This window comes from Rattus rattus, chromosome 11 (assembly GCF_011064425.1).
Source record: "Rattus rattus isolate New Zealand chromosome 11, Rrattus_CSIRO_v1, whole genome shotgun sequence".
NCBI lineage: Eukaryota > Metazoa > Chordata > Mammalia > Rodentia > Muridae > Rattus > Rattus rattus.
In genome coordinates this window covers 1,446,981-1,471,041 of record NC_046164.1, presented here as the reverse complement: position 1 = coordinate 1,471,041, position 24,061 = coordinate 1,446,981, and the positions used below count along the sequence as shown (strand labels likewise).

At 38.7% G+C, this 24,061-nt stretch overlaps 1 protein-coding gene across 1 annotated transcript; it reads right to left on the bottom strand.

The window, feature by feature from the left end:
• On the bottom strand, positions 1-12,610 carry LOC116912256 (UDP-glucuronosyltransferase 2A3). The gene is made up of 6 exons (XM_032916241.1): positions 11,890-12,610; positions 6,452-6,600; positions 5,012-5,143; positions 3,426-3,513; positions 2,826-3,045; positions 1-295 (listed from the first exon to the last, which is right to left on the bottom strand). The coding sequence occupies exons 1-6, from the start codon at positions 12,608-12,610 to the stop codon at positions 1-3; spliced, it is 1,605 nt and encodes a 534-aa protein (XP_032772132.1).
• Positions 12,611-24,061: the final 11,451 nt, after the last annotated feature.

Below are 24,061 nucleotides of genomic sequence, written 5' to 3'. Positions count from 1 at the left end.
CTAGTTCTTCTTCTTTCTATTACCCTTTTTCTTCTTTTCTCTCAAACAAAATTTTCTACATGTAAACAGACAACATTTAGTGATGACGAATGTCAGAGTTACAACACAGACCAGGAGGAACCCAATCACGTCCAGAGAGTGGTACTGAAACCAGCTGAGGTCATGTGCAGCCACACGAAGGTGCTTGGCTCCTTTGTGACGCATGACAAACTCAATCCAGAAGACGGCTCTGTCCAGGGGCTTCACTGGCTGATCGTGGTGGAGTCTTGATAGTCGCATGGCATTCTCCTTATAGCTAAAAGATGAACACACAGAACTATTTTGTTGCTTGTTTATGGAACATCAGATAATATACAAACCACGGGTCACATATAAGTTCATAAGTTCAGGAATTGCTTAATAATTTCTTAGACTTTCTTGGTTTCAGGGATCTTCAGGAATTTAAAGGAAATATCGTGGAAGCAATCTGTTCCCAAGACAATGTGGTCTAACGCAGACATAAAAAAAAGTAATATCCAGTATTAAATCAATACTCTCATCTTTTTGAAATAATTTTGATACCAAGCAACTACAGTGTTCAAGATTGTTTAAGATAAAAATAGGGAAAGATGCATGAATATATGACCTCTAGCATGTAGGTAGTTCATGTTACTGACCCAGAGAACGTGTAGTCAGCATAAGTCAGTCAATATAGAGTTCAGAGATCTTTCATTTCTTTAATGTGTTGAGGGCTCGGGGGTTCTTGTACTCACACAAAGCACTAAAAGAACTAGGCATGTTAGTTACACAGGGAGTCTCCTCCAGAGAGGAGATAAAATCAAATACCTGAATTCCATCCAGAAAGCTGAGAGTGGGGGTTGCTAACAACCTGGCGACCATTTTGGTATCTGTGGTGGCAGACCTCACCTTAGTGCCTCAGAATGGTTATTTCAGACTCTTCCCTCCTTAGACCACTACTGCTTCTTAGGGTAGAAGTCACATATACATGTAGCCTGCTGCCTTCTACGCTATTGGCCATAGACCACACTGAATTCTAGGCCTTTAACCTATAGATTTGACCCTCATTGTAGCCCCATGCTATGGGTATGCCTTGTTCTTGGCCCAGTGTAAAAACAAAACTAGAGGGGTTGAGGGATTTGGCTCAGTGGTAGAGCCTTGAAAAAAGGCCCTTTGGTCCCCAGCTCCGAAAAAAAAAAAAAAAAAAAAAAAAAAAAAAAAAAACAAAAAAAAAAAAGAAAAAAAAAAAAAGTCTTGTGTTTTTTTTTTTTTTTTTTTTTTTTTTTTTGTATTTCACTAAACTACAGACAGAGTCAAAATATAGTTTTATAGGGTCATCCAGCTGAATTTCAGGCAAATGGTATTGGTGATAAAATACTAATATTCCGAAGTTGTTTTTCCAACAAGGTATTTTTGCTTACACTCAGGGATTAAATTTCACATTTACATGTATTTGGTAGAAAAAGTTGTGATTCTAAACTTTAAAAGTTCCTCGTCTTATAAGCAAGGTAAGGCCATGCACAATTTATTTCACATTTTAGTTACTAAATGTTTAGTCATAAAACTGTGAAAATATCCTGAGCAATTAACACAATTAACACATGTCCAGTTAGAATGTACCCTCTTTTGCCTCTTTTCCTTGTCTTTACATGTATAGTGTACGTGACAGGTGGGTGGTACATACACATGGAGAGGTCAGAGGCCACTCACTAGGTTTTAGTCCTTAGATTCTCTCTTATTTGAGATGGGCCTGTTGTTTACTGCTGTGCACACCAGCCCAGCTGGTCTGCTTTTACCAATTCTTCTGTCTCTACATCTCATTCCGCTGTAGAAGCCCAGGGATTACAGACTAAAGCTAGAAGACTGAGGATCTGAACTCAGGTCTACATACATGCACAGCAAGAGCTTACACTGTGCCTCCCTTCCCAACTCCCTATTGAAAATTGTAGTTTTATAGAATCAGATAATGGAACAAAAACACTATGCCCTATGTTCTCAAGTCGTCTTAGACGTACTATTTGGTTTAGTGTTAACATCAGGTTATTTTAAGTTAAGTACAAACACCACATACACACACACACACACACACACACACACACACACACACAGGAACTTTCTAAAGTTATTTACATCATATTTTTTTATACATCAATAGATTTAAAATGATGGACTAAATGACTATTGTATGCATTAATGTTTAAAATAATCATAAAATCTAGCCACTCGGATAGTTAATAAAGTTGAATCAAATTACCATCAACTAAAAACTTGGTAATAGTCTAATGTAAAATACATATTAACATTAGTGCAAAAAAGTAGCTTATCCTAAGAAATATCGATAGTCTTAACCCTAATGTGATCTTCTGAAATATACCTTTCTTATAGCCAAAATATTATAACACACTTACTCAGAAATAACTGTTACATAATAAGTAATTGTTGAACGTAACACTATATATTATTTTTGAAAAATAATATTGAACATATTATCAGTTCCATTTTTGTACTTAAGCAGTGTATCTAAGTGCTTATATATTTATTTTTTAAATTGAAACTACAAGTGAATTTGTATAACCATACTATATTTTATAAACATAGATTGGTATAATCTTCAAAGCCAATATTTTTTCCCAGTTTCACGAACTGACTCCAGTACATAGGAAATAAGAAAAAAAAAGTTCTTCTCCCCTTTTTTTTGTTTTTTGATTTGTTTTATGTTATCCTGTTTGAAAATAAGACAAATATAAAATATAAAACACTGGAAATTTTCCAGAATGATGGCAAGGCTAATCAGTGGTCAACAGAGCTTTTCCCGCTGTAATACTTACGAAGGCTCATTAATGACCGCTCTCACGGCACTGAGCAAATCTGCGCTGGTCATCGTGTTGATGGCGACTCTGACCGCTGCTCCCTTGGCCTCCATGTGAGCGATGTTGTAAGGCTGATCACCAATCAGGGGAATGCCCACCATAGGGACCCCGTGGTAAATGGCTTCGTAGATCCCGTTCGTCCCACCATGTGTGATGAAAGCCCTGGTTTTAGGATGTCCTGTTTGAGGGGCAGAGTGACAAGTCGGTGTGGATTTCAAGTTGTCTTATTGGCAGGAAAATGCTTATTGTGAGTCACTGAAGAGGGTAAGCTTCCTCCAAAGGTTGGGAACATGGGGTATCAGTTCCCTAGAATTAACCCCTTCTTCACTGAGTGAGAATCACCACAGAGATGACATCTGATGAAGACTGCTTCTCAGTAGTCCTAACCGAGCAAGCTCTTTTGTGAACCAGAGCAAAAACAAATAAAACAAAACTAACTTAATGAATAATTATTTCATTTTATTCGTCTACACATTTGGAAATGCCATATGGAAATTTAAACTGTTCAATGTTATCCTCTGGTTTGATGTCGGTTGCTTTTCTCACCCAAGTTCTTACCAAGCAGATCATTCTGGGGAATCCAATTTAAAATCCGAGTATTGGGTCCTAATGTGGCTGGCTTCTTGCCTGAGTATCTCCACAAAACCTGTTGAAGATAATGCCAATATTTTGTAGGTTAAAACACACAATGAGGGCATAGAACAGTTACAGTGTTATTTACAAAAAACATAGCCTATACTTATTAGGTGAGACTTGAGAACATAGTATATTTGTGGCAGCTTGAAAAATTAAGAAATGTAGTAAACCTGTTCATACCCACCTCTTTGATAAGCTTCTAGCAATAGTCTAATAAACATAACATTACACCTTGATTTTTATTGTAGGAAAGCTGGCAGAACTAAAATTTAAATGAATCAGAATGTTGGGTTCCGAACATGAATGTCTCACCCATTTATTTCACATGATCTAGTGATCATAAACATTTAATCAAAATGTATCTTTTTTCCAAAAAAATATAACTAGGTTTAATGCTTATGGTAAATTTTTTATTTATGTGATGACTTTCTTCTTCCCCTTCACATGTTTTCCTTATTTGACTGGGTGTCTTCCTTATCTTTCTGTTTCTGCCCCCTTCATTCCTTTCTGTGCTCTCTCTCTCTCTCTCTCTCTCTCTCTCTCTCTCTCTCTCTCTCTCTCTCTGTTTTATTCTGTGTTTTTCTCTGTTTCAAACTAGTTATTTGATTAAAAATTAACATTTTCTGTGGACTGAAAACATTTCATATTACTAAAAGGTAAAAAAAAAATTGTAGAAGAAAACTGAATAAATAAACCCAAGTTTTTAGAAGTATTGTGTATTGTTACTTCATATAACTTTGTTCACTTAGTCTAGCACATAAAGAATGTTATCACATCTTATGAATGAAAGGATATAGAAAATGGAAATATAGGATTCCAATTATTAAATTTATATGAATTGAAAATTAATATTTGTGGCAATATTAGAAGTCTGTATTTGAAAGTATAGAATGTTCAATTTGGAAAGAATCAGAGACCCTAGGTTTCTACTTGTAATGAAGTAAAATATTAATAATATTTATAGTTTTTATTTTTAAGTCTGGCTATGTGTGTAACCTAGCCCTTCCTGTGGACCACTTTGCTAAATCATGATTGAAGTTTTATTTGCTAATATTCAGTGCAACCTACAGAATTTCAAGTGGTCTTGAATCATTCTTTATGAGGGTGCCTAGTCTTACTGTAATTTGTTATGCTATGTTCAGTTGATATCCCTGGGAGGTCTGATGATCTCTTTTTGAAGGGAAGTGGGAAGGATGTGGGAGTGAGGGGAGGTGGTGGGGTGGTCTCTGTGGAGGGAGAGGAAACTGCAGTCAGAATGCAATGTATAAACGAAACAAAACCCTGTAAGATCACCAAAGCATGATTTCCCCTAGTCCTAAGAGTCTGCAGGCAAATGACCAAACGTAGCTAAACCTACCCCTTATATTTGTGGTCAATATTTATTAAAAGCTGGTCAGCTGTGCTCACTGGGTAACACATTTCAACTTCCATTTGTAGAGAACCCTGTCAGCTGTTTGCTGGGGTCCATTCTAAGCTGCACTGCTCCCTGCACAACAGAGTGTACCAACCTTCTGGGGAATCTGGGCAAGGGCTGAGGCAATGAGGTTGGCTTTCTCTTCTGTCAGGTTTCTGACCATTGACCCCAGCGAAAACACTACAACACCGTGTTCTCCAGAGCTCTGAACAAATTCCTCCAGTTCCTGCAAACACAATGTTCTTTTTATTAAAAACATGCACAATCCTCACACACGGGTGCCTGTCTTTAATCCCAGTACTCTAGAGGCAGAGGAAGACAGATCTCTTGTGAGTTCAAGGAAGGCCTAGTTCTAGGCACATGCATACAAACAGATGTTAACAGAAAGACACAGGCACAGACACAGACAGACACATAAACATATACTACCTAAATGATGTTGGGCTTTTCCTTGAGCGAGTGATATTTTTTTCTTAATCTGTATTCCCACAACTGGTGAAAGCCACAACTGACATTTATTTGGTCAAAGTCTCTTTTACTAAACGACATGAATTTTAATGAAGGTGCCCCAGCCATTCCTATGAAATATGTCTAGGCAGTTTGTGGAGTATTCCATACGCAGAGACTCTAGTGAGTGAACTACAACACTGTGCTGTGGATTTCACTTATCAAACAATGTATATGTATTGTATCTAACTGTGTATCATTTAGGTATTGATTAATAAAACCTTATACAGCAATATGACAGCTACAGCTTACAAGAAAAGATTACGAAAATAAAGTTGACATTTAATTTCTCCCTTCACAGCCTATACAGGGATCCAGAACTCCTTAGGAAACACCATTTAATCTTTAATATCTGATTCCATGCTTGATAAATTTGTATTTGTCCCTTCTTTCTCAACTGATCCACTTTTCTTTCCTGCTCTGTTTACTTATTATCTTCTATTCCTCAACAACTTCCTTTTCAGTATACCTGACATTCACTTTTTTTCTATACAAGGTCATTATCAACTCTGGCTAATTTTTATACCAGTGATTACTGTAGCACTAAAGGTTAGCAAGCCCATTAACACCCGAGGCTAAGGTCTGAATTGCCCTGGTTCTGAAGGCCTTCCACACAGGCTTTCTCTGACTCATTAAATCCTAAGGATTTGTCAAGTTCTATCATGAAGGCATCTTCCTCTACCAAGCTGTTGGATACAACAAATTCCTGTTCACAAGTCTGTCAGGCACATGAAGAAGGCTGTAGGAAGGCTCTGTGATGTTCTTCATGGCTCCTTTATTCCCTCAATATGGACAAACAGATACTTTAAATATACCACCGAAGCACTTTATTCTCAATCCTAAATTCTTTAGTAAAATTTGGAAGATCCAGAAAGTTTCAACTAAGAGTAACTATGATGATAAGAGAAATTCTACTGTACAGAGAACTCTAGATAGCAATTATCTTTGCTACTGGAGTTATTGACCTTGAAGAAAAAAAACAGTTGTTGTATGATGGAATAATTAAGATCATCTGTCATAAACCTACCTTAGGCAAAGGCTTGGCAGGTTTGCAGTGCAGTCCTCCCACAAACTCAAAATTTGGTAAATATGGCCGAGGAAATTCAATATCCCAATATGTTCGGATTAGCCAAATTTCAGCTTTCCCCACAGTCTTACAAAATGTGGTGGGTCTTCCTTGAAAACACAGAAGGTTGAGAGAATAAAAATCAACACTCAGGTTTGCTGTGGGGGCACAGGGAGGCTGGAGTTTAGTTGCTGGTTTCCATCAATTTAACATAAATCTTGACATAATTGGGAAGAGGGAATCTCTGTTGAGCAAATACGTGTACCAAATTGGTCTGTAGGAAAACATTTAGGAATTATTCTTGATTGATAATTATTGTGGCAGAGCCCAGCTCACTGTGAAGGCAGTGTCACTCCTAGGAAGGAAGACTTAGAGGGTATAAAGACGTGGGCTGAGCAAGCCATTGGTAGCAAGACATTGTACTGGCTAGTTTTATGTGTCAACTTGACACAAGCTGGAGTTATCACAGAAAAGGAGCCTCAGTTGTGGAAATGCCTTCATGAGACCCAGGTGTAAGGCATTGCCTCAACTAGTGGTCAAGGTGGGAGGACCCAGCCCATTGTGGGTGGTGCCATCCCTGGGCTGCTGGTCTTGGGTTCTATAAGAGAGCAAGCTGAGCAAGCCAGGGAAAGAAAGTCAGTAAGTAACAACCCTCAATGGCCTCTGCATCAGCTCCTGCTTCCTGACCTGCTTGAATTCCAGTCCTGACTTCCTTAAGTGATGAACAGCAATGTGGAAGTGTAAGCTGAATAAACCCTTTCCTCCCCAACTTGCTTCCTGGTCATGATGTTTGTGCAGGAATAGAAACCCTGACTAAGACAGACAGTAAGCACTATTCCATCATGTTTTCACTTCAGCCATTGCCTCTAGGCAGTGTTCCCCTCAAAAGGCTGTGACCCAGGATATGTAAGCCAAATAAACTCTTTCCCTTCCAAATTTCTTTTGATCATGATGTTTCACTGCAACAATAGAAGTGTGTGTGTGTGTGTGTGTGTGCACATTTGTGTAGTTTAAATGAAGTTAAATCAAATGGGATTATAATATTCCTACAAAGGGCCATAGACTAATAAAAAACACCAGTGCCAAGCATGGAAAAACACCCTTTGGGTTATTAGAACCAGCTATAAAGCCTATGAACAACATCTCTCTTTCAAGATATCCCCAATGGTGCAATAATGACACTTTATTAGTTAATATTCACTGTTTAGTTGGACTTAAGACCCTCTCAGCAATAGGGAATTTAGATCTTGAATTATAAGCCTAGGAAACTATTCATGGCGAGTGAGGTCAACCAGAGGAAAATCCACTACTGCTACTCTCCTGAACCTGTATGACTTCAAATTGCATTCTAAGTCTTTATTCCTCTATCTACAGATAAATGGAACTCTCACCTCTTAGAAAATAAACTTTTTTTTCAGCAGAAGTCTATTACAGCAATCTGCTACCAGTCAAAAATGTAGATATCAACAGACTTTTGGAGGCCCAACACTAATTGGTACATTACAACTACCATACTCTTTACTGCTCAGGGTACTTCAAAGATGAAAAGACTGTGTGAGAACCAGAGAACCAGGACCCTTGCTGTAAGATAGTGTTTTTAATATATAACAAGGAAGATGTACCCATTAAGTTTCAATAATTTGGCCATCTGAAGAACAAATACATGATGGCAACACAAGTTGAACAAGCCAATATGGATGGGAAAAATCTCACATGACCATTCTAAAATGAAAACTGAGAGAGGGAGCATCAGTTTTCTCTAGCGGTGAATCCCATGTATGTCATTTCCTGCCAACTGGTCAACCCTAAATATAAATATATGAGCAAACAATACTAAATGTACTAAGTGGGTCTCTCTCTCTCTCTCTCTCTCTCTCTCTCTCTCTCTCTCTCTCTCTTTCTCTGTATTTGTGTGTGTACATACATATATGTATATATTTATTTTTATATGTATCAAAAATAATTTTAAAAGAAGGGGTCAGGAACTTGGATAGAGTAGGGGTGTCATCAGAAGAGTTGGGGAAGACACATATAGACTTGCTCTAAGTACAGCAGTCTTGTATGGAATTCTCAAAATAAAAACAATTAAATTAAAACATTGAGTAATAAGTTTGTTCACTCCAGTGTTGTTTGTGCAAAAAACATTTTTGCTTAGTGATTTTTAAGAATTACAGAATCTGGAATCTTTAACAAGCAAAAACTGATGGTACTTATCTAGTATTTTCCTGTATTGTGAATTGCATTCTCCCTACTAGAAAAAAAATCTTGCAAAGGACAAGTCACAAAGTTCATTGTAAGGATGAAGCTGGAGTGAGTATGAAAATCTTAAGCCAGCTCCCCCATTACTAGGGATTGGATGTAAAACATCTTGCAGAAATGGAATGCAGATATGTTGTTTCCTTTCCTTTTGTTTCCTTTCCTTTCTTTTCTTTTCTTCCTTTCCCCCTCTTTCCCTCCCTCCTTTCCTTTCTTCCTTCCTTCCTTTCTTCTTTTTCAGTTACCTCTGCATTTCAACTGCAAAGCCCCTGACCCAGAAACCTATCATTAAGAAGCCTGCTAATGCTCCCTCTGTGTAATCTTCAGTGGGCCCCCTGCTTGTGGGTTTTTATCTTGTGATGATGCTGTCTTACACATGTTGTTTATAATTTTCGACCCTAAAACCTGTTCCCCCAGAAGAGTCGGTTACAGTATCAGCTCCCCAGTCTGTGCTGAATTCCTGGCTGGTCATTTTGCTGTTCCAATAAATAAATTTGCTCTCGTTAAGAAAACTTGGTGAGTCCTTGGTGCTGAATTTCCATCAAACCCCACAACCTCCATCTGGTAATTGAGCTCCTACAAGTGCCAGGTACCCTGACTTGTGCATGGATTTTTTTTTTACATTGTTTCTCAATGACAGACACTAAAATGAAAATTGTACACCTAAAGAACTGTAAATTTCAGATCATCAAATCTCCACAGACTGTTACTCAGACTGTTACCAAAACATTAAAGCTTCTTTTCATGCTGTGCCATTACAGTAGGATTGTTTGATACAGCAACATAGATTTGCTTACTAATTGAATTTTTCTCTTAGAAGTTTCCAAGTTCCTTAGAAAGGAACACAGTGTGAGAGAAGTAGGCCTATAGTCTACCCAATGCATCACGGTATGTTCAATTAAGGCATCTATGTTACTCTATTGCAGTAAGCAGGTATCAAAAGGCACAGAGGGTTCAGGACCAGAATTGAAAAACAGATTCTGATAGAGCCAGAATGTTCACACTGCGTTATTTCCCTCCAACTTTTAATATAACCTCAATCTTCAACTAATGATACCATCTGCAGATCAAATTACAACATTCCTGTCGAGAATGATTTTAGTTAAAGGCAAATTCAAAGTAAAAGGCTGAGTACAAGGCACAAACATGATTGCATATAACAACAGTCATCTTCCTTTTTGATGAAGATGTCAAAAATACACATCTTCAACAAATGATGAGTATGGAAGGAATGGAATTAACTTGTATCTATCACTGTGCACAAAGTCTTCTCCAAATGCATCAAAGATCTCCATGTGAAAATTATAAAACATGAAACTATTAGAACAAAACAGGTCAAATCCTACCAAAATAAGCACAGGAAGTTAAGTACTTCAGTTGACAAATGGGACATATAAAGCAAAAAGGAGGGAAGAATTTGAGTGAAGGGGAAACCTAGAACATGGATTTGGAATAGTTTAAAACTATCCAACAGATAACATTAATATGTAGAATATAAAAATCTACCAAGAAAATAAACAAAGCAAATAAAACTGGGTTCTGGACCTGGAATGAGACTTCTCCAAAGAAACACAAAACCATATAAAGAATCTCTTTAAAAGTGCCTAACGTCCTTAGCAATTAAAGAAATGAAGCTTAAAGCTATTTTGATTTGATCCTACCCCAGTTGCAATGGCTAAGATCAAGAAACAACGAATGAAAGTAGTGATAGGGAAACAATAAATTATAAGCTTACTCAAAAATGAATAAAATATATTTGCACACATATACATGTAATTATGCCACAAAGCATGCAAAGTGATAATATTTCTCACTCCGGCAAGAAGCATAGACTGTCTAACAAAAATCCTAGGTCCAGGCATGGGAACAATTCTTTCAAGTTGTTGGCCTAGAGTCCAGGAGGTGCCTAACACAACATAACTTGTTGCTATTGCCTTTAGGTACTCGCAAAATCTGAAAGGCCCTATTGATAAAGATACTCTACAACCCTGAAACAGTGCGTAGAGAAATTCAGCTGGAAGTGACCTGGAATCATCTTTCCTGAGGGCTGGCTCTGATGAGCACTGTCATTCACACTGTCATACCACAATGTCTGCACTCACTCTGTCAGGTCACAGTTGTCTCCACTCACGCCGTCACATTCTGTTGTCTCCATTCACACTGTCATGGTGACACGTTTGCTAGAGGAGGTTATATTTCAGGTAGTAGAATACAGAAACATGGAAATAGTATCAATCTCTAAAATACCGTTTTCCAGAGGTTAAAGTACATTAAAAGTTTTCACTTCGCCTGGGCAATTACTTTTTTTTTTTTTTTTTAATTTCATTCTGTTTTCTTAGGAATGACTGGTTTTCGCCTTTCAGCCTGATGTCACTCTGAGACTGACTCAATGATCAGTTTCTATGCAGTTTTATTTTTTTTTCTTATCAAGAATGTTAATGATACATTAAATACCCAACAGAAAGACATGCTGATGGTAAGAAAATATTTAACAGTTTAATTCTTGGTTGTGCTAGATTGCCAAGGTTGCTTTAACCACAGTCTTCCATGACTCATCCTTAATAGGCAGCATACATAAAAATATAAGGTACCTAAATTGTCAGAAGAATGGTATAAATCGAAGGCAAATTGGTGGTTGCAAATAACTGTAGAATAAAATTCAGAAGCAATGCATTACATAGTAAATATTTCTCATCATAAAATTACTTTATATTTCATATCATTAGTGACACAAGAGGTTTTTTATTTTCGCAGCAGTGTATTGTTTACCATTAAGAGACCTACAATTTTTTAAAATGAACATCCCACATCCTGGAATTAATTGTCTTCTGGTATGTAACAAATAAAATCATGTTGTATCCCATTGATATTTATCTGCATATCCCTTCGTTTAGAACTGATAATGGGCTAATAAATTTCAAAATACTATTAGTTTAATGATTATAATCACATGGTAATAATAGCAAAATAAATTCATTGTGCCTCTCTGATTTTTTATCAATAAATGATTTATCACTTTCACTTGCAGAGTTTTCCACGAACTTCAAAATGTATAAAATGTATTCCTTTTATTGTTTTAAAACATCTATTAAGCCTTAAAGTAATGCTTAACAACTAGCTTAGCACGAAAACTAGTCTCTTACCTAGAGTTTCACTGTAAAACTGATCCCAGAATGCAAAGTCATATTGCTGGAGCCAAAACTCAAAAAACAGTGAAAGCATCATATTTTTCACCCTCTCTGTAAAGGTCATATGGTCTGTTAGTTCACTCATGACAACCGGTACATACGAAAGTGGAACTGGAAGTTGGCCGCAGTATTTCTCCATGGAGTAGCCCATGCTGAACCTCAATGTGTTTACAAAAGGGATCTGAAGCACTTCTGCCACCAGCTCTCCACAGGGAACGACAGGGTCCAAAACCATTACATCATATTTTGCGTCCCGTAGCTTGTTCATGAATGTCTGGTTGTACAATGCACTCCTACAGAGATCTTCAAAAATGCCAGTCAGCTGAAGAAAGAAATCTTGAAATGTTCTTGCTGCTTCCCACAGTGACAGGTTTGGCATGACGTTCACAGCTAGGTTTACCATTTCATTTAGATAATTCTCGGCCACCTCACTTTCATACAGCACAGGGATATTCTCGAAGTGCAGTGGAGTAAGTTTACTCTGATCTATGATAATACTGGGATATTTCAGGACTGTCACCTCATGCCCTCTTGCTGCGAGTTCCTCAAGAATAGTCTTGAGATTCAGCCAGTGGCTCATATCACAGGGCCACACAAGGACCTTGCCGCAGATGCCACAGCCACTCCAGCAAAGCTGCAACAGAAAAACTGCCACCGCCCATTTTACAGACACCATGGTGTGCCTCCCCCCAGCCGTTCTGCAAAGACTGAGGCTTGTTCAGTTGAGTAACAATTTAGATATAAGGTAAATTAAATATTAACTTTCTGGGTGCAGGAACACCCAGGTCAAGAGAGGTCTATCTAATAAGATACCCATAGATTACCAGTTTGTAAATTGCAACTATTTACGTATGAAGAACTGGATCTTGTTGTTTAACAACTTTACCTTCAGCTCATTAAGAACTGTGACAAAATGTGATATTTTAAAATTAAGAATGGAAGGAGAGCAGATGTACCAGCTGAGCGTCAGGAAGGAAGCCAGATAAAGGCTACCAAGGACGATGAAGAGAAGAAGAGGTGCTGAAGAGAAATGAGGTTGGAATTATGACCACTGGAGTGGAGAGTTCTCAGTTCAGTATATGAATCACAGAGTGTTCAAAAAGAAACTATGTCCAAGCAGGAGGCTCTGTGGAATGTTGAATGCTATGCTGTGAGTGAGTTTAAGTCTCTATGAAAATGTGTCAGGAGACTATAACCTTGGTCTGTGAATGGAACCATAGGGTTAGAACTCTTATGTCTGATGAAAACTGAGTTAATTGGCTTTTTTTTTTTTAAAGTGGTACAGCAACTGTGGAAATGACCAATTAGTAATTGGTCCAGCATGAGACCCATGCCAAGATAGAGACCCCATCCTTGACAGTGCCTGGAGGGTCAGGAACCAAAGGCAGACTAGCCTAGAGACCTAGGTTAGATCCAAACACTGCTGAAAAAAAAAGGTCAATGAAATGATTCCTAATGATATTCTGCTGTATTTATAGATTGGTGCCTAGCCCAATTGTCCTCAGAGAGGCTCCAGCCAGCAACTGATGGAAAGCAATGCAGAGACCCACATTCAAACATTAGGGGGAGCTTGGGGAATCCTGTGGAAGAGGGGGGAAAAGGGACTGTAGGAGCCATAGGTTAAGAACAGCACAAGATAACCCACAGAACCAACTAACCAGGGCTTAGAGGGTTCACAGAGACTGAACAGCCTACAAGGGAGCCTGCATGGGTCTGACCTGGGCCCTCTGCATATATATTACAGTTCCGTAGCTCCGTAGCTTCCTCTTCCTGTGGAACTCATGGCAGTGAGAACAGAGGCAGTCTCTAATACTGCTGCTTGTCTTTGGGACACTTGCTCTTTCTGGGTTGTCTCATTTAGCCTTAATAGGAGAGGAGGTGTCTAGTCTTACTGCTACTGGATCTACTGGTTAATACCCATGGGATGTCCACCCTTTTCTAAAGAGAAATGGAGGCAGGGGAAGGAAGTTTGGGAGAGGGAGGAGGAGGAGAGAAGGGAGGGGAAACTGTGGTCAGTTGTTAAAAAAAAGTTCCTGGGGAATAATGACTGTAGCAAAGGCATGAAAGGAAAGAAGGCATAACAATGGACTGGTTGGGAGAAAGTAAGGATGCAATAATGCCTCAGCTAAAGACGGATACTTTGTGAAGTGAAAAAGCACTCTTATCTTAAAGAGAAGAGTAATGCGTATGTTGCTGTATAGCATGACCTATTAAGATTTGTGATCATTCACAATATTTGATGAGAACTAGCTGACTAAAATTTCAAATTTCTGGGGCTGGAGGCAGTGCTCAGAGGTAACTAAAGCTTAAGATTTTGCAGAGGATCAAAGTTAATTTCCTAACACCATTGCCTGCTGTCAGAAGGGTGTCTGAAATATTAGGTAGAGGAGCACTGATACCTCAATTCTCTGCAGACATCACACTCATTTGTAGAAACCCACCCACAAGCAGACAGACAGACAGGCAGAGAGATTCACACACACACACACACACACACACAGAGAGAGAGAGAGAGAGAGAGAGAGAGTAAAAAATAAGACCTTTATGTTTATTTTTCTCAAATTACTTTGCAAGTTTTGTTTTGCTAACATAATGTCCTAGAATATATTCATTTATAACTCAAAGTCAAATTATCAGCGAAATCAAAGAATTCTATGAAATTAAAAAATGGTTAAGATAGCCCTTTAAAAGGTTTATTTTTCTTAGCAAATCTCAATGCTTTAAATCATCTTATGTTTTCCAAGTTTTGTAATATTATGTCCTAGAATATAATATCACTTGTAGTTTTAACTACCCAAAGGTGTCAAAAAAATTAAAGTTGTCTTTAGTCATCAAATCAAAAAACAACCCTGAGATTTCACCTCACACCAGTGAAATGGCTAAGATCAAAAACTCAGGTTGCTGGCGAGGATCGGAGAAAGAGGAACAATTGTTGTTGCAGACTGGTACAACCATTCTGGAAATCAGTCTGGAGGTTTCATTGGACAAACTGCCTGAGGATCCAGCTATACCTCTCTTGGGCAAAGGATGCCCCAACATATAAAAAAAGACACGTGCTCCCAATGTATTTATAATAGAGAGGGTGCCCTTCAACAAGGAATGGATACAGAAAAATTAAGAAAAAACAACGACTTTATTTCGTAGGCAAATGGTTGAAAAATATCATCCTGAGTGAGCTAACCCAATCACAGAAAGACATACATTATGCACTCACTGACAAAGTGCTTGAATTACCCTAGAGAACAAATAAAAAGACGGATGATCAAAATGTGAAGGCTTCACTCCTTCTTTAAAAGGGGAACAAGAATACCCTTGGCAGGGAAGAGAGAGGCAAAGATTAAAACAGAGACTGAAGGAACACCCATTCAGAGCCTGCCCCACATGTGGCCCATACATATACAGCCACCCAATTAGACAAGATGGATGAAGCAAAAAAGAGACCGACAGCCGGATGTAGATCGATCTTGAGAGACACAGCCAGAATACAGCAAATACAGAGGCGAATGCCAGCAGCAAACCACTGAACTGAGAACGGGACCCCCGTTGAAGGAATCAGAGAATGAACTGGAAGAGCTTGAAGGGGCTTGAACCCCATTTGGGACTAAGCCACTAAAAGACTATACATGGAGGACTACCTGGGGTAGAATAATATCCTACACCAGTGGAAGGGGAAGCCCTTCCTGAACTGAACCCCCAGTGAACTAGACTGTTGGGGGAGGCCAATGGGGGAGGGTAGGGAACACCCAAGGAAGGGGGAGGAAGGGATGTTTGCCCATTAAAAAATTCAAAGTTGCTTGATTTTGTGAAAAAACTAAAAGTCTAACTCTGGCTGTGCAGTAAGTTTTATTGAAATAGATTTAAAAGTCTAAGTGCTGTGGTGGTTTGAGGTGGCTGGGTGGCCTCATCCGTCAACTGGGAGCCATGCCTACCCACTGGAAATGGTCTCTTCAGGTTCTAGCTCCTCTTTTTTGGGTATTTTGGGACATCTTGAGTCCCTGGCATCTAGAACTTTCTAGTGGCTACACCCAGTTCCCCTTCCCTGACTGCTACATACCTACTATCAAATTCTTGACCCTCTATACTTCTCCCCCATCTCCTCCCATATCTGAACTGTTCCCCCTTTATAATTCCCCCTCCTCCCTCCCTCCCAGATGTCACTCTCCCTCTACTTACCAGATTATTCTCTTCCCCCTACTGAGTAGTCCTGTAGCATCCACACTTTGGTGTGATCTTCTTTCTTCTTGAGTTTCATATAGTCTGTGAGTTGTATCATGGGTTTTCCAGCATTTTTTTTTTTGGCTAATATCCACTTATCAATGAGTACATACCATGTGTGTTCTTTTGTGACTGGGTTACCTTACACAGGATGATATTTTCTAGTTCCATTCATTTGCCTGCGAATTTCATGAAATCACTGTTTTTAATAGCCAGGTAGTACTCCATTGTGTAGATGTACCACATTTTCTGTATCCATTCCTCTGTTGTGGGACATCTGGGTTGTTTTCAGCTTCTGGCTATTATCAATAAAGTTGCTATGAACATAGTGGAGTATGTGTCTTTGTTATATGTTGGATTATCTTTTGGGTATCTGCCCAGGAGTGGTAGAACTATTTTCAATTTTCTGAGGAAATGCCCTCTCGATTGATTTCCAAAGTGGTTGTACCAGCTCGCAATGCCACAAGCAAAGGAGGTGTGTTCCCCTTTATCCACATCTTCTCCAGCATCTTCTGTCACCTGTTTTTGATCTAGCCATTCTGACTGGTGTGAGGTGGAATCTCAGGGTTGTTTTGATTTGCATTTCCCCTGATGACTAAGGATGATGAACTTTTCTTTATGTACTTCTCAGCCATTTGAGATTCCTCAGTTGAGGTTCTCGGTTTAGCTGTACCCCATTTTTCAATAGGATTATTTAATGCTCTGGAGCCTTACATTATTTACTGCTTTTCCTCTTGCCATCTTTGCTTTGTTTATAACAAGGTACCCCCTCCTTTTTCCTCATCTTTCTATTTTGCCAATTGCTTCTTAAGTAACACAAAATATATTCCAAAGGGGATTGAATTGTGTACATGTTGGGATGCTATCACAATTTAGAGCACAGTAAGACCTAAAGTTTACCCGAGTTTAAATAAACATTCTGTCAGTGTTAGATAGCACCTGTTTAAGGCATGATTTATTTGCAAACACTACAAAGATTGAGGTTCCCATGACACATGCTTTTTCAAATATATATCTTTACTTCTATTTCTTTTTCCAATGACAAGGGTTTCTTTCTGATGGGTATTTTATCATTCGGGAGGTTCCCTGTAAGGACAGAACCCATCTATCTCCACCTCTTTTACATCTCCCTACTACACATGTTGGCAAGGCACATTCTTTATTCCCCTTTTCTCTGCTAACATAGCAGAAAGAATACTTGACTTGAGTGTTGGTGAACCTTTGTCTGCCTCTAAATGATTCTGTTTACTCCAAGTCTAGAATGAAGAGGAAGATTGTATGATTAGCATACAATGAATGCTATTTTTTTTCCTAACTATTTTGGATACCATTCAAAATTACTGTGTTGGTGAGGTTATTGATGAAAAATCAAACTTCTTGAAATCTCTTTAATATGTACAATGACCTCAAATCACCCTCAAAGAAAAGACAGATTCTCTGGTTCTTTGTATTCTTGTTTGCAGTATCACAATAATGCTAACGTGTTATACTATGCACATGGTGACGTAATGCCTTTGTCAAAGTCATGACCAATTCACAGCATAGTCTTTACAATTATAGCATCCATTGTGTTCATTTTTCTTTCTACACTTACAAAATAAATTAAAAGTAATACAGACACATTACTTTTTCACAAGGGAGTTTCTCCCATCAAAGCTTTACATATTTTAATATTCTTGAGTAGCAGTGGACTCACATGGGCACACTTTACTTCACACTTTGTGGAAACTATGCAGAGGCTGATACAATTGCATTGGACTTTTTTATGTTATGTTACTAATCATTGATCCCAGAGAAAACACTACCACATGCTCTCCAGAGCTCTGAATAAAGCCTTCCACTTTCTGTGAAGACAGATTTTATTATATCACAAAAGAGCAATAGCAGAGAAATCAGAAGTGTAATTGTTTGAGAAAACTAAGAGAAAAAATATTGAGAATTATCAGAGTGGCACAGAGAAGGAACATGTACAATAATTGTCTACACACTTGTAATCTTTCTCACAAGATAACTCTATTAGAGCTGTCAGCACGTGTTCTTTGTAGTTTCTATGTTGGAATTCTTGGTTCGCTTCCCAATTTCATTAAAATTGTTCAAGACAGCATTAACAAGCAAATTTCCAAATCAGATAAAGCACATTTTATGCAATATTTCTTCCTCTTCAGTATAGTTCTACTTCATCTATTGAAATGATGTTCTGTGTTTCTGACTCACTATAGTCACAGGGTTTTGCAATAGCATTTGGATTCTCTCTCATCTAAGATTATCATCTGTCCAGTATATGTTCATGTTCTTAATTTTTACATTAACTTTGTCATCAACTGCCTACTGGGTACCTAGGCCTCCTATATGTTCTTTCTCTGTCTCAGAAGAGCCTTGACTGTCCAGAAAGTATACACAGGCCTTTAAAAATTATAATGTTAGATATAATCAGTATGTCTAACAAGCCAAGGAAAAAGGAATTTGCCGACAAACACAATACACAAGGCTCTTGTTTGTCTGATATGCATTTCATAGGTTGACAGTTGTATCTACTATAAAGCAGGTTAGACAAATTATTTGCCTATTTGCTGTCAATCTCTTTTGCTGGTCTTCCAGAAAATTGTATAATTCATGTGCAATAGAGCTATGAGGGCCAGAATGGAGAATTTGCTTACTCCACACATTAGATCACCTTACCAAGGCTAGTAGTGTCATTGAAACTGGTGCACAACTACTGTGTTAATAGCAGCTACATTCAAGCAACAACCTAATATGACACTTGTCACGCCCACCCCAGCCCGCAAGGAAGACACAACACGGTCGGATTCTTCTCAACAGCCTTTATTGTAGGACCACCTCATTGTTGATATGGGGACCACGAACCGCAAAGGCGTTCGCCTTATATACACAACAGGCTGTGGTCGTATGTCAAATATCTTCCAGGGATTGGCGGAGCGCGAATCACCCCACTATCACCCCAGCTACTTGTCCTCCAGAGATTGGCGCATCATGAACCACCCCATTAGCATAGTATCACCCCATTAGCATAGTATCACCCCAGCCAGATTGACACCAGGTGCAAATCCGCGCATGCGCAGTACTGTTGTTCACCACAGGAGGGCGTCGGATCACCTCATTATCCTAGGGCCGCCCTAGCAAGGGAACAAGCCTGAGCATGCGCGGTAAGTTGTTTACATTCAGACGGGGCTGGATGTCCACACCATCTTTGCTTTACCTCGCAGCTCCCTACAGACACTGATTCCTACAGCAAGGCAGCCAAATATTGGATGATGCATTTGTTGGTTTGCAGGAAAATAGTTCTAATTTCCAATCATCTTCATAAAGTGTTCACCAAAATCACAATCTTGACTTTAACATTGAACATAGTGACAAATTTATAGCAAAGGGATTGCAGCGATGTCAACGGTTGCAATTTTAAAGGTGCATTATTTAATGTTGAGTGTTTAAGGTTTTGGTTAGGACACTGCCAAGGATTAGCCTTGCCTTAGAGTGGGCTTCCTAGAAAGGGATGCTTGGGAGTAGTAATGGAACGACTGGAAGTCAATCATGGGTACAAGCAGAAAACTCTGTGCTCTGCTTTAGCTGGCACTCCAGACAGCTGTGTAGATGGTTCATCTCTTGCAGATCAAAGCCCAGTCTTTCATTTACATGTCTATTCAATCATTATCCCAGATTTCCATTTGATTATTTCACAAATCAGCATTTTATGATGATAGCAGCTTGATTCTGAGAAAAGGACAGAAAGTACTTTTTTATTTTTTAACAAAGCAAATGATCTCAGAGATCTGCCTGCTTTTCTAAGTACAAACTGTAAGTTTAGCTACAGGTGATCCCATCCTGAGATTACCATTCCTACCATGCCTGAACCTGAACTCACTCTGTTCTAGGATGAACGGGTATCTGCCTACCTGTGTAAGCACAAACAATAAATGTAGCTGGGTGGGATCTTGCCCTGAGATAACCATTCCTTAAATCTCGTTATCTCTTTCCTAAATATCTTTCTGATAAGCTGCCTCATTAGTGCAGGTGTCCGATCGTTTAGGTCTGTGAAGCCACTCGAAAAGTTCATATTGTACCCCTACAGGTTACATAGTTAAAAATTATATATTCGCGAACTCATGTTTTCAGAGTTCTTTACCACAGTGTTTACACTTTTGCTGAGGAACATATTCTTGCCTCCCAGACTCATCCTGTTTCTAATTATCATAGGGTCATTAACCTTAACAGGGAAAGCATTCCGCAAAGGAGGAACATAAATACTAACAATAGTAATAATAGTACATTATTACTAACAAGTCCCACACCCAAGCAACCATCAACACTCATGGAAACCCAAGTCCAGCTGTCTCTGCTTTAGAGTGGGAAACCATGTCATGAAGGACTCAACAGGTACCACACCATACCTCATGTATCTGAGGTGCAATCTTCAAGGATGTAGCATATATTTACATTTAAAGCCAAATGTATGCCTTTTTCTTTTTCTTTGTATTTACAGACCTAAGCTCCAAAGGATTTAGAGTAAGACTGAGACTTCTTAAAAAAGTAGCCTTCTTTATTTCCTTTAAAATTTTTAATAATTAATTCATAATGATGTAATTTAGAGGTGATATTTTGAATTGGGCAGTGATAACTGCTATGATTCACTATTAATGGAAACTATTAGGGTTCTGTTATCACTTTCAGCTAGTAATTTTTAATTCAATATTCTCTTGTAGTCTGCAACCGACTCAATTCTTAAAACAGGTTTAGAATAAACAAAATTTATAACATCCACCATTCAACAACCATGCCAGGAGAAAGTAATGTGAAATTATGAAGACATATTGTTTTAACATGCTGATGTGGAGTTGATAAATTTTAGAATATTAACCAACCTATGAGCTCTTTCCTTTGAAGAGACTAAAAGAACTTTTGAGCAACGTACTTTGTAGCTCCTCCCTACTCTTATACACATCTAAATGCTATGTGATAAGACTTAGCACTAACTCTGCTGATATAGCCTGGCCTCTGTTTCATGAAGCCCGAGTTTCTTCATAGGCCTAATTTCACAAATGCCTTTTATTTTCTTAGTTTGGGTTCTATTGCTGTGAGGAGATACCATGATCAAGACAATTCTTATAGAGAAAAACATTTAATTGGGGCTGGCTTATAGTATCAGACTGTGAATCCGTGATCATCACAGACAGAAGCATGGAGGCATGCAAGCAGGCATAATGTTGGAGCAGTAGCTGAGAGTTCTTCATTTTGATCAAAAGGCATCAGGAGCAGATTGGAATTCCACTCTAGGCAGAGCTTAAACCTAGAAGACCTCAAGCCCAACCCCACAGTGATTCACCCCATCCAACAAGGCCATAACCCCTAATAGTGCCATTCTCCGTGAGCCAATCATTCAAACACATGAGTCTATGGGGGCCAAACCTATTCTAAGTACTGCAGCTATAGAAGTCATTTCCCAGCTCTTCGTTTTGTAATCTACAGATAAAATAAGTTGCACTGATGAATGTGGCTTATATCACTGAGGATTTTCTGCAGCTTCACTTAACTTCTGATAGCACTAAGGCAAAGGAGGAGCAGAAGAAAATATCAGAAGAAAAGAGTGAGAAAACGTAAGTGAGAAGGAAATTGAGTGGTGGAAGTACCAGAGAACAAAAGGGGTTCTTAGGCTCCATGGTGTTCAACCCCAGCTTCTCACATTGCTGGCGTGGCTAGTCCACTACTTCTCAATGTATGACTACCGTACTTTGATCTCACCTGGAAAAAAATTAAAATGTAAAGGGGAGGTGACCATGCATCCAACACCAAAAGTCCTTTTCAAAATGTAACCCAAGGACTAAACCACTACCCAAAGAGTACATATGGGACAGACTGGTGGCTCCAGCTGCATAGCAGAGGATGGCCTTGTTGGGCACCAATGGGAGAAGCCCTTGGTCCTGCCATGGATGGACCACCCAATGTAGGGAAATGTCAGGGTGTGGAGGCATTAAGGGGGTAGTTTGGGAGGGGGAACACCCTCATAGATGAAGGGAGAGGGGGATGGGACAGCAGGCTTACGGACAGGGATCCAGGAAAGGAATAACATTTGAAATGTATATAAAAAATATCCAATAAAAATAAATCAAAATGCATCAATATGAGTCATTTTGTGATAAAGTTGTTAATATTTACCAGATGCTTTTAATGTCCACAGTATTATAGCAATTTATGTGATCCTCTAGTTGTGTACATATACAAGAATATTATATAGTTATTTCTTACACCATCCACCAGCGTTGTTCCTTCGGATGGCTGTTACCCATGTTCATTTGTTCACCTGGCAGAACGCATTTTGCTAATAAGAGCACAGCAGACTGGAGGACAGACCAGCACCTAATGGTGGTTGTCACACTGCCCTGCTAACTGAGCTGCCCCTTGGAGGGATGATCTCCCCTTGGAGTTAGAATGGACCTAATTGCTGGCTGTAAGTCAGAGCTGTCTCCATTGTTATGGCAATGGATCATTTCGTTTTTCTATTGGATATCTTATTTATTTACATTTCTTTTTTTATTGGATAGTTTACATATTTACATGTCAAAATTCTCTCCTCCCTCATCCTCTCTCCCCCTGCTTTCTATGAGGGTGCTCCCTCTCCCTCCCACCCACTCCCAGCTCATTCTCCCACCTTGGCATTCTCCTACACTGGGGAAATGAGCCTTCACAGGACCAAGGGCTTCTCATCCTATTGATGCCTGACTAGACCGTCCTCTGCTACATATGACTCTGCTCCATGTATACTCTTCGGTTGGGGGTTTAGTCCCTGGGAGCTCTGGGGGGTCTACCTAGCTCCTTCAGTCCTTTCTCTAACTCCTCCACAGGGGTCCTTGTGCTCAGTCTAAGGGTTAGCTACAAGCATCTTAATCTGTATCAGTAAGGCTCCGGCAGAGCCTCTCAGGAGACATCCACATTAATTAGCCTAATCAGGGTGAAGAAACAGCCTCTGAGCATCCAAAATTTTGTTGGTCTGCCTTGGCTAGCACATTATTTATCCTTGGGATATTTTTGATGCAGTGCTCCTTTAGCTAAATTCTACTTAGTGTTATTTAATTACTTTTAAGCAAATCTATTAGTAAATTCTTTATAACATCAATTCTATTATTTCAGGCCTCACCTACATCAAGGTAAGTGCCCTGTTCTTTAATTTGGGCACCTATTGTCCTATTCTCAGTAAACCTGGTAAACTAATATATACTTGTTGTTACAACTCAATGATGAGTTTAAATTTATAGAAAATAGAGACTGGAAAAAACACAGTGATCACAATATAAGTTTTTTTATTTTAGCAGAAAATTAAGCACTTCATTATAAATAGTGATTATAGAGTATGAACTACACAATTTTTAAGTATAATGGATTAACACAGATCCAAAGAGCAGTCAGTTAAAATTTAAGAAATTATTACAATATTTTAATATTTATTTTTCTAGAAATAACTTTCAAATATTATTAGTGATGGTTATTTGCAAAAAAGTGGTGGATCCATTCATGCCTTCATTTCTTGGAAAAACTATCTAAAACCGTTGACTGGAGAGTAAGCATGCAGATATATATTTTAGGGAAAAGCAAAAAAATAGACCAGCATAATTTAAATGTACTAACAATTTATGTATTTTTCCTACTATAATATGGTGTCCCAGTTCTGAACTGATCCTCTAATGCCTGTGACACCAGAGAAACACAATAGCTGGCATTTATTTAAAAAGAAAATAATGATTCTTCTCATAATACACTAATCCCTATGGTCAGAGCCCAATTTGTGCGCTCCATGAGGACCTGTATACATGACCCTTGCATGATCCTTAAATAAAATTCAGTATACCCTGTGTGCCTTTTCAAATGATCCAGACTTGTTATCATTATCTTGTTCATACTTAAA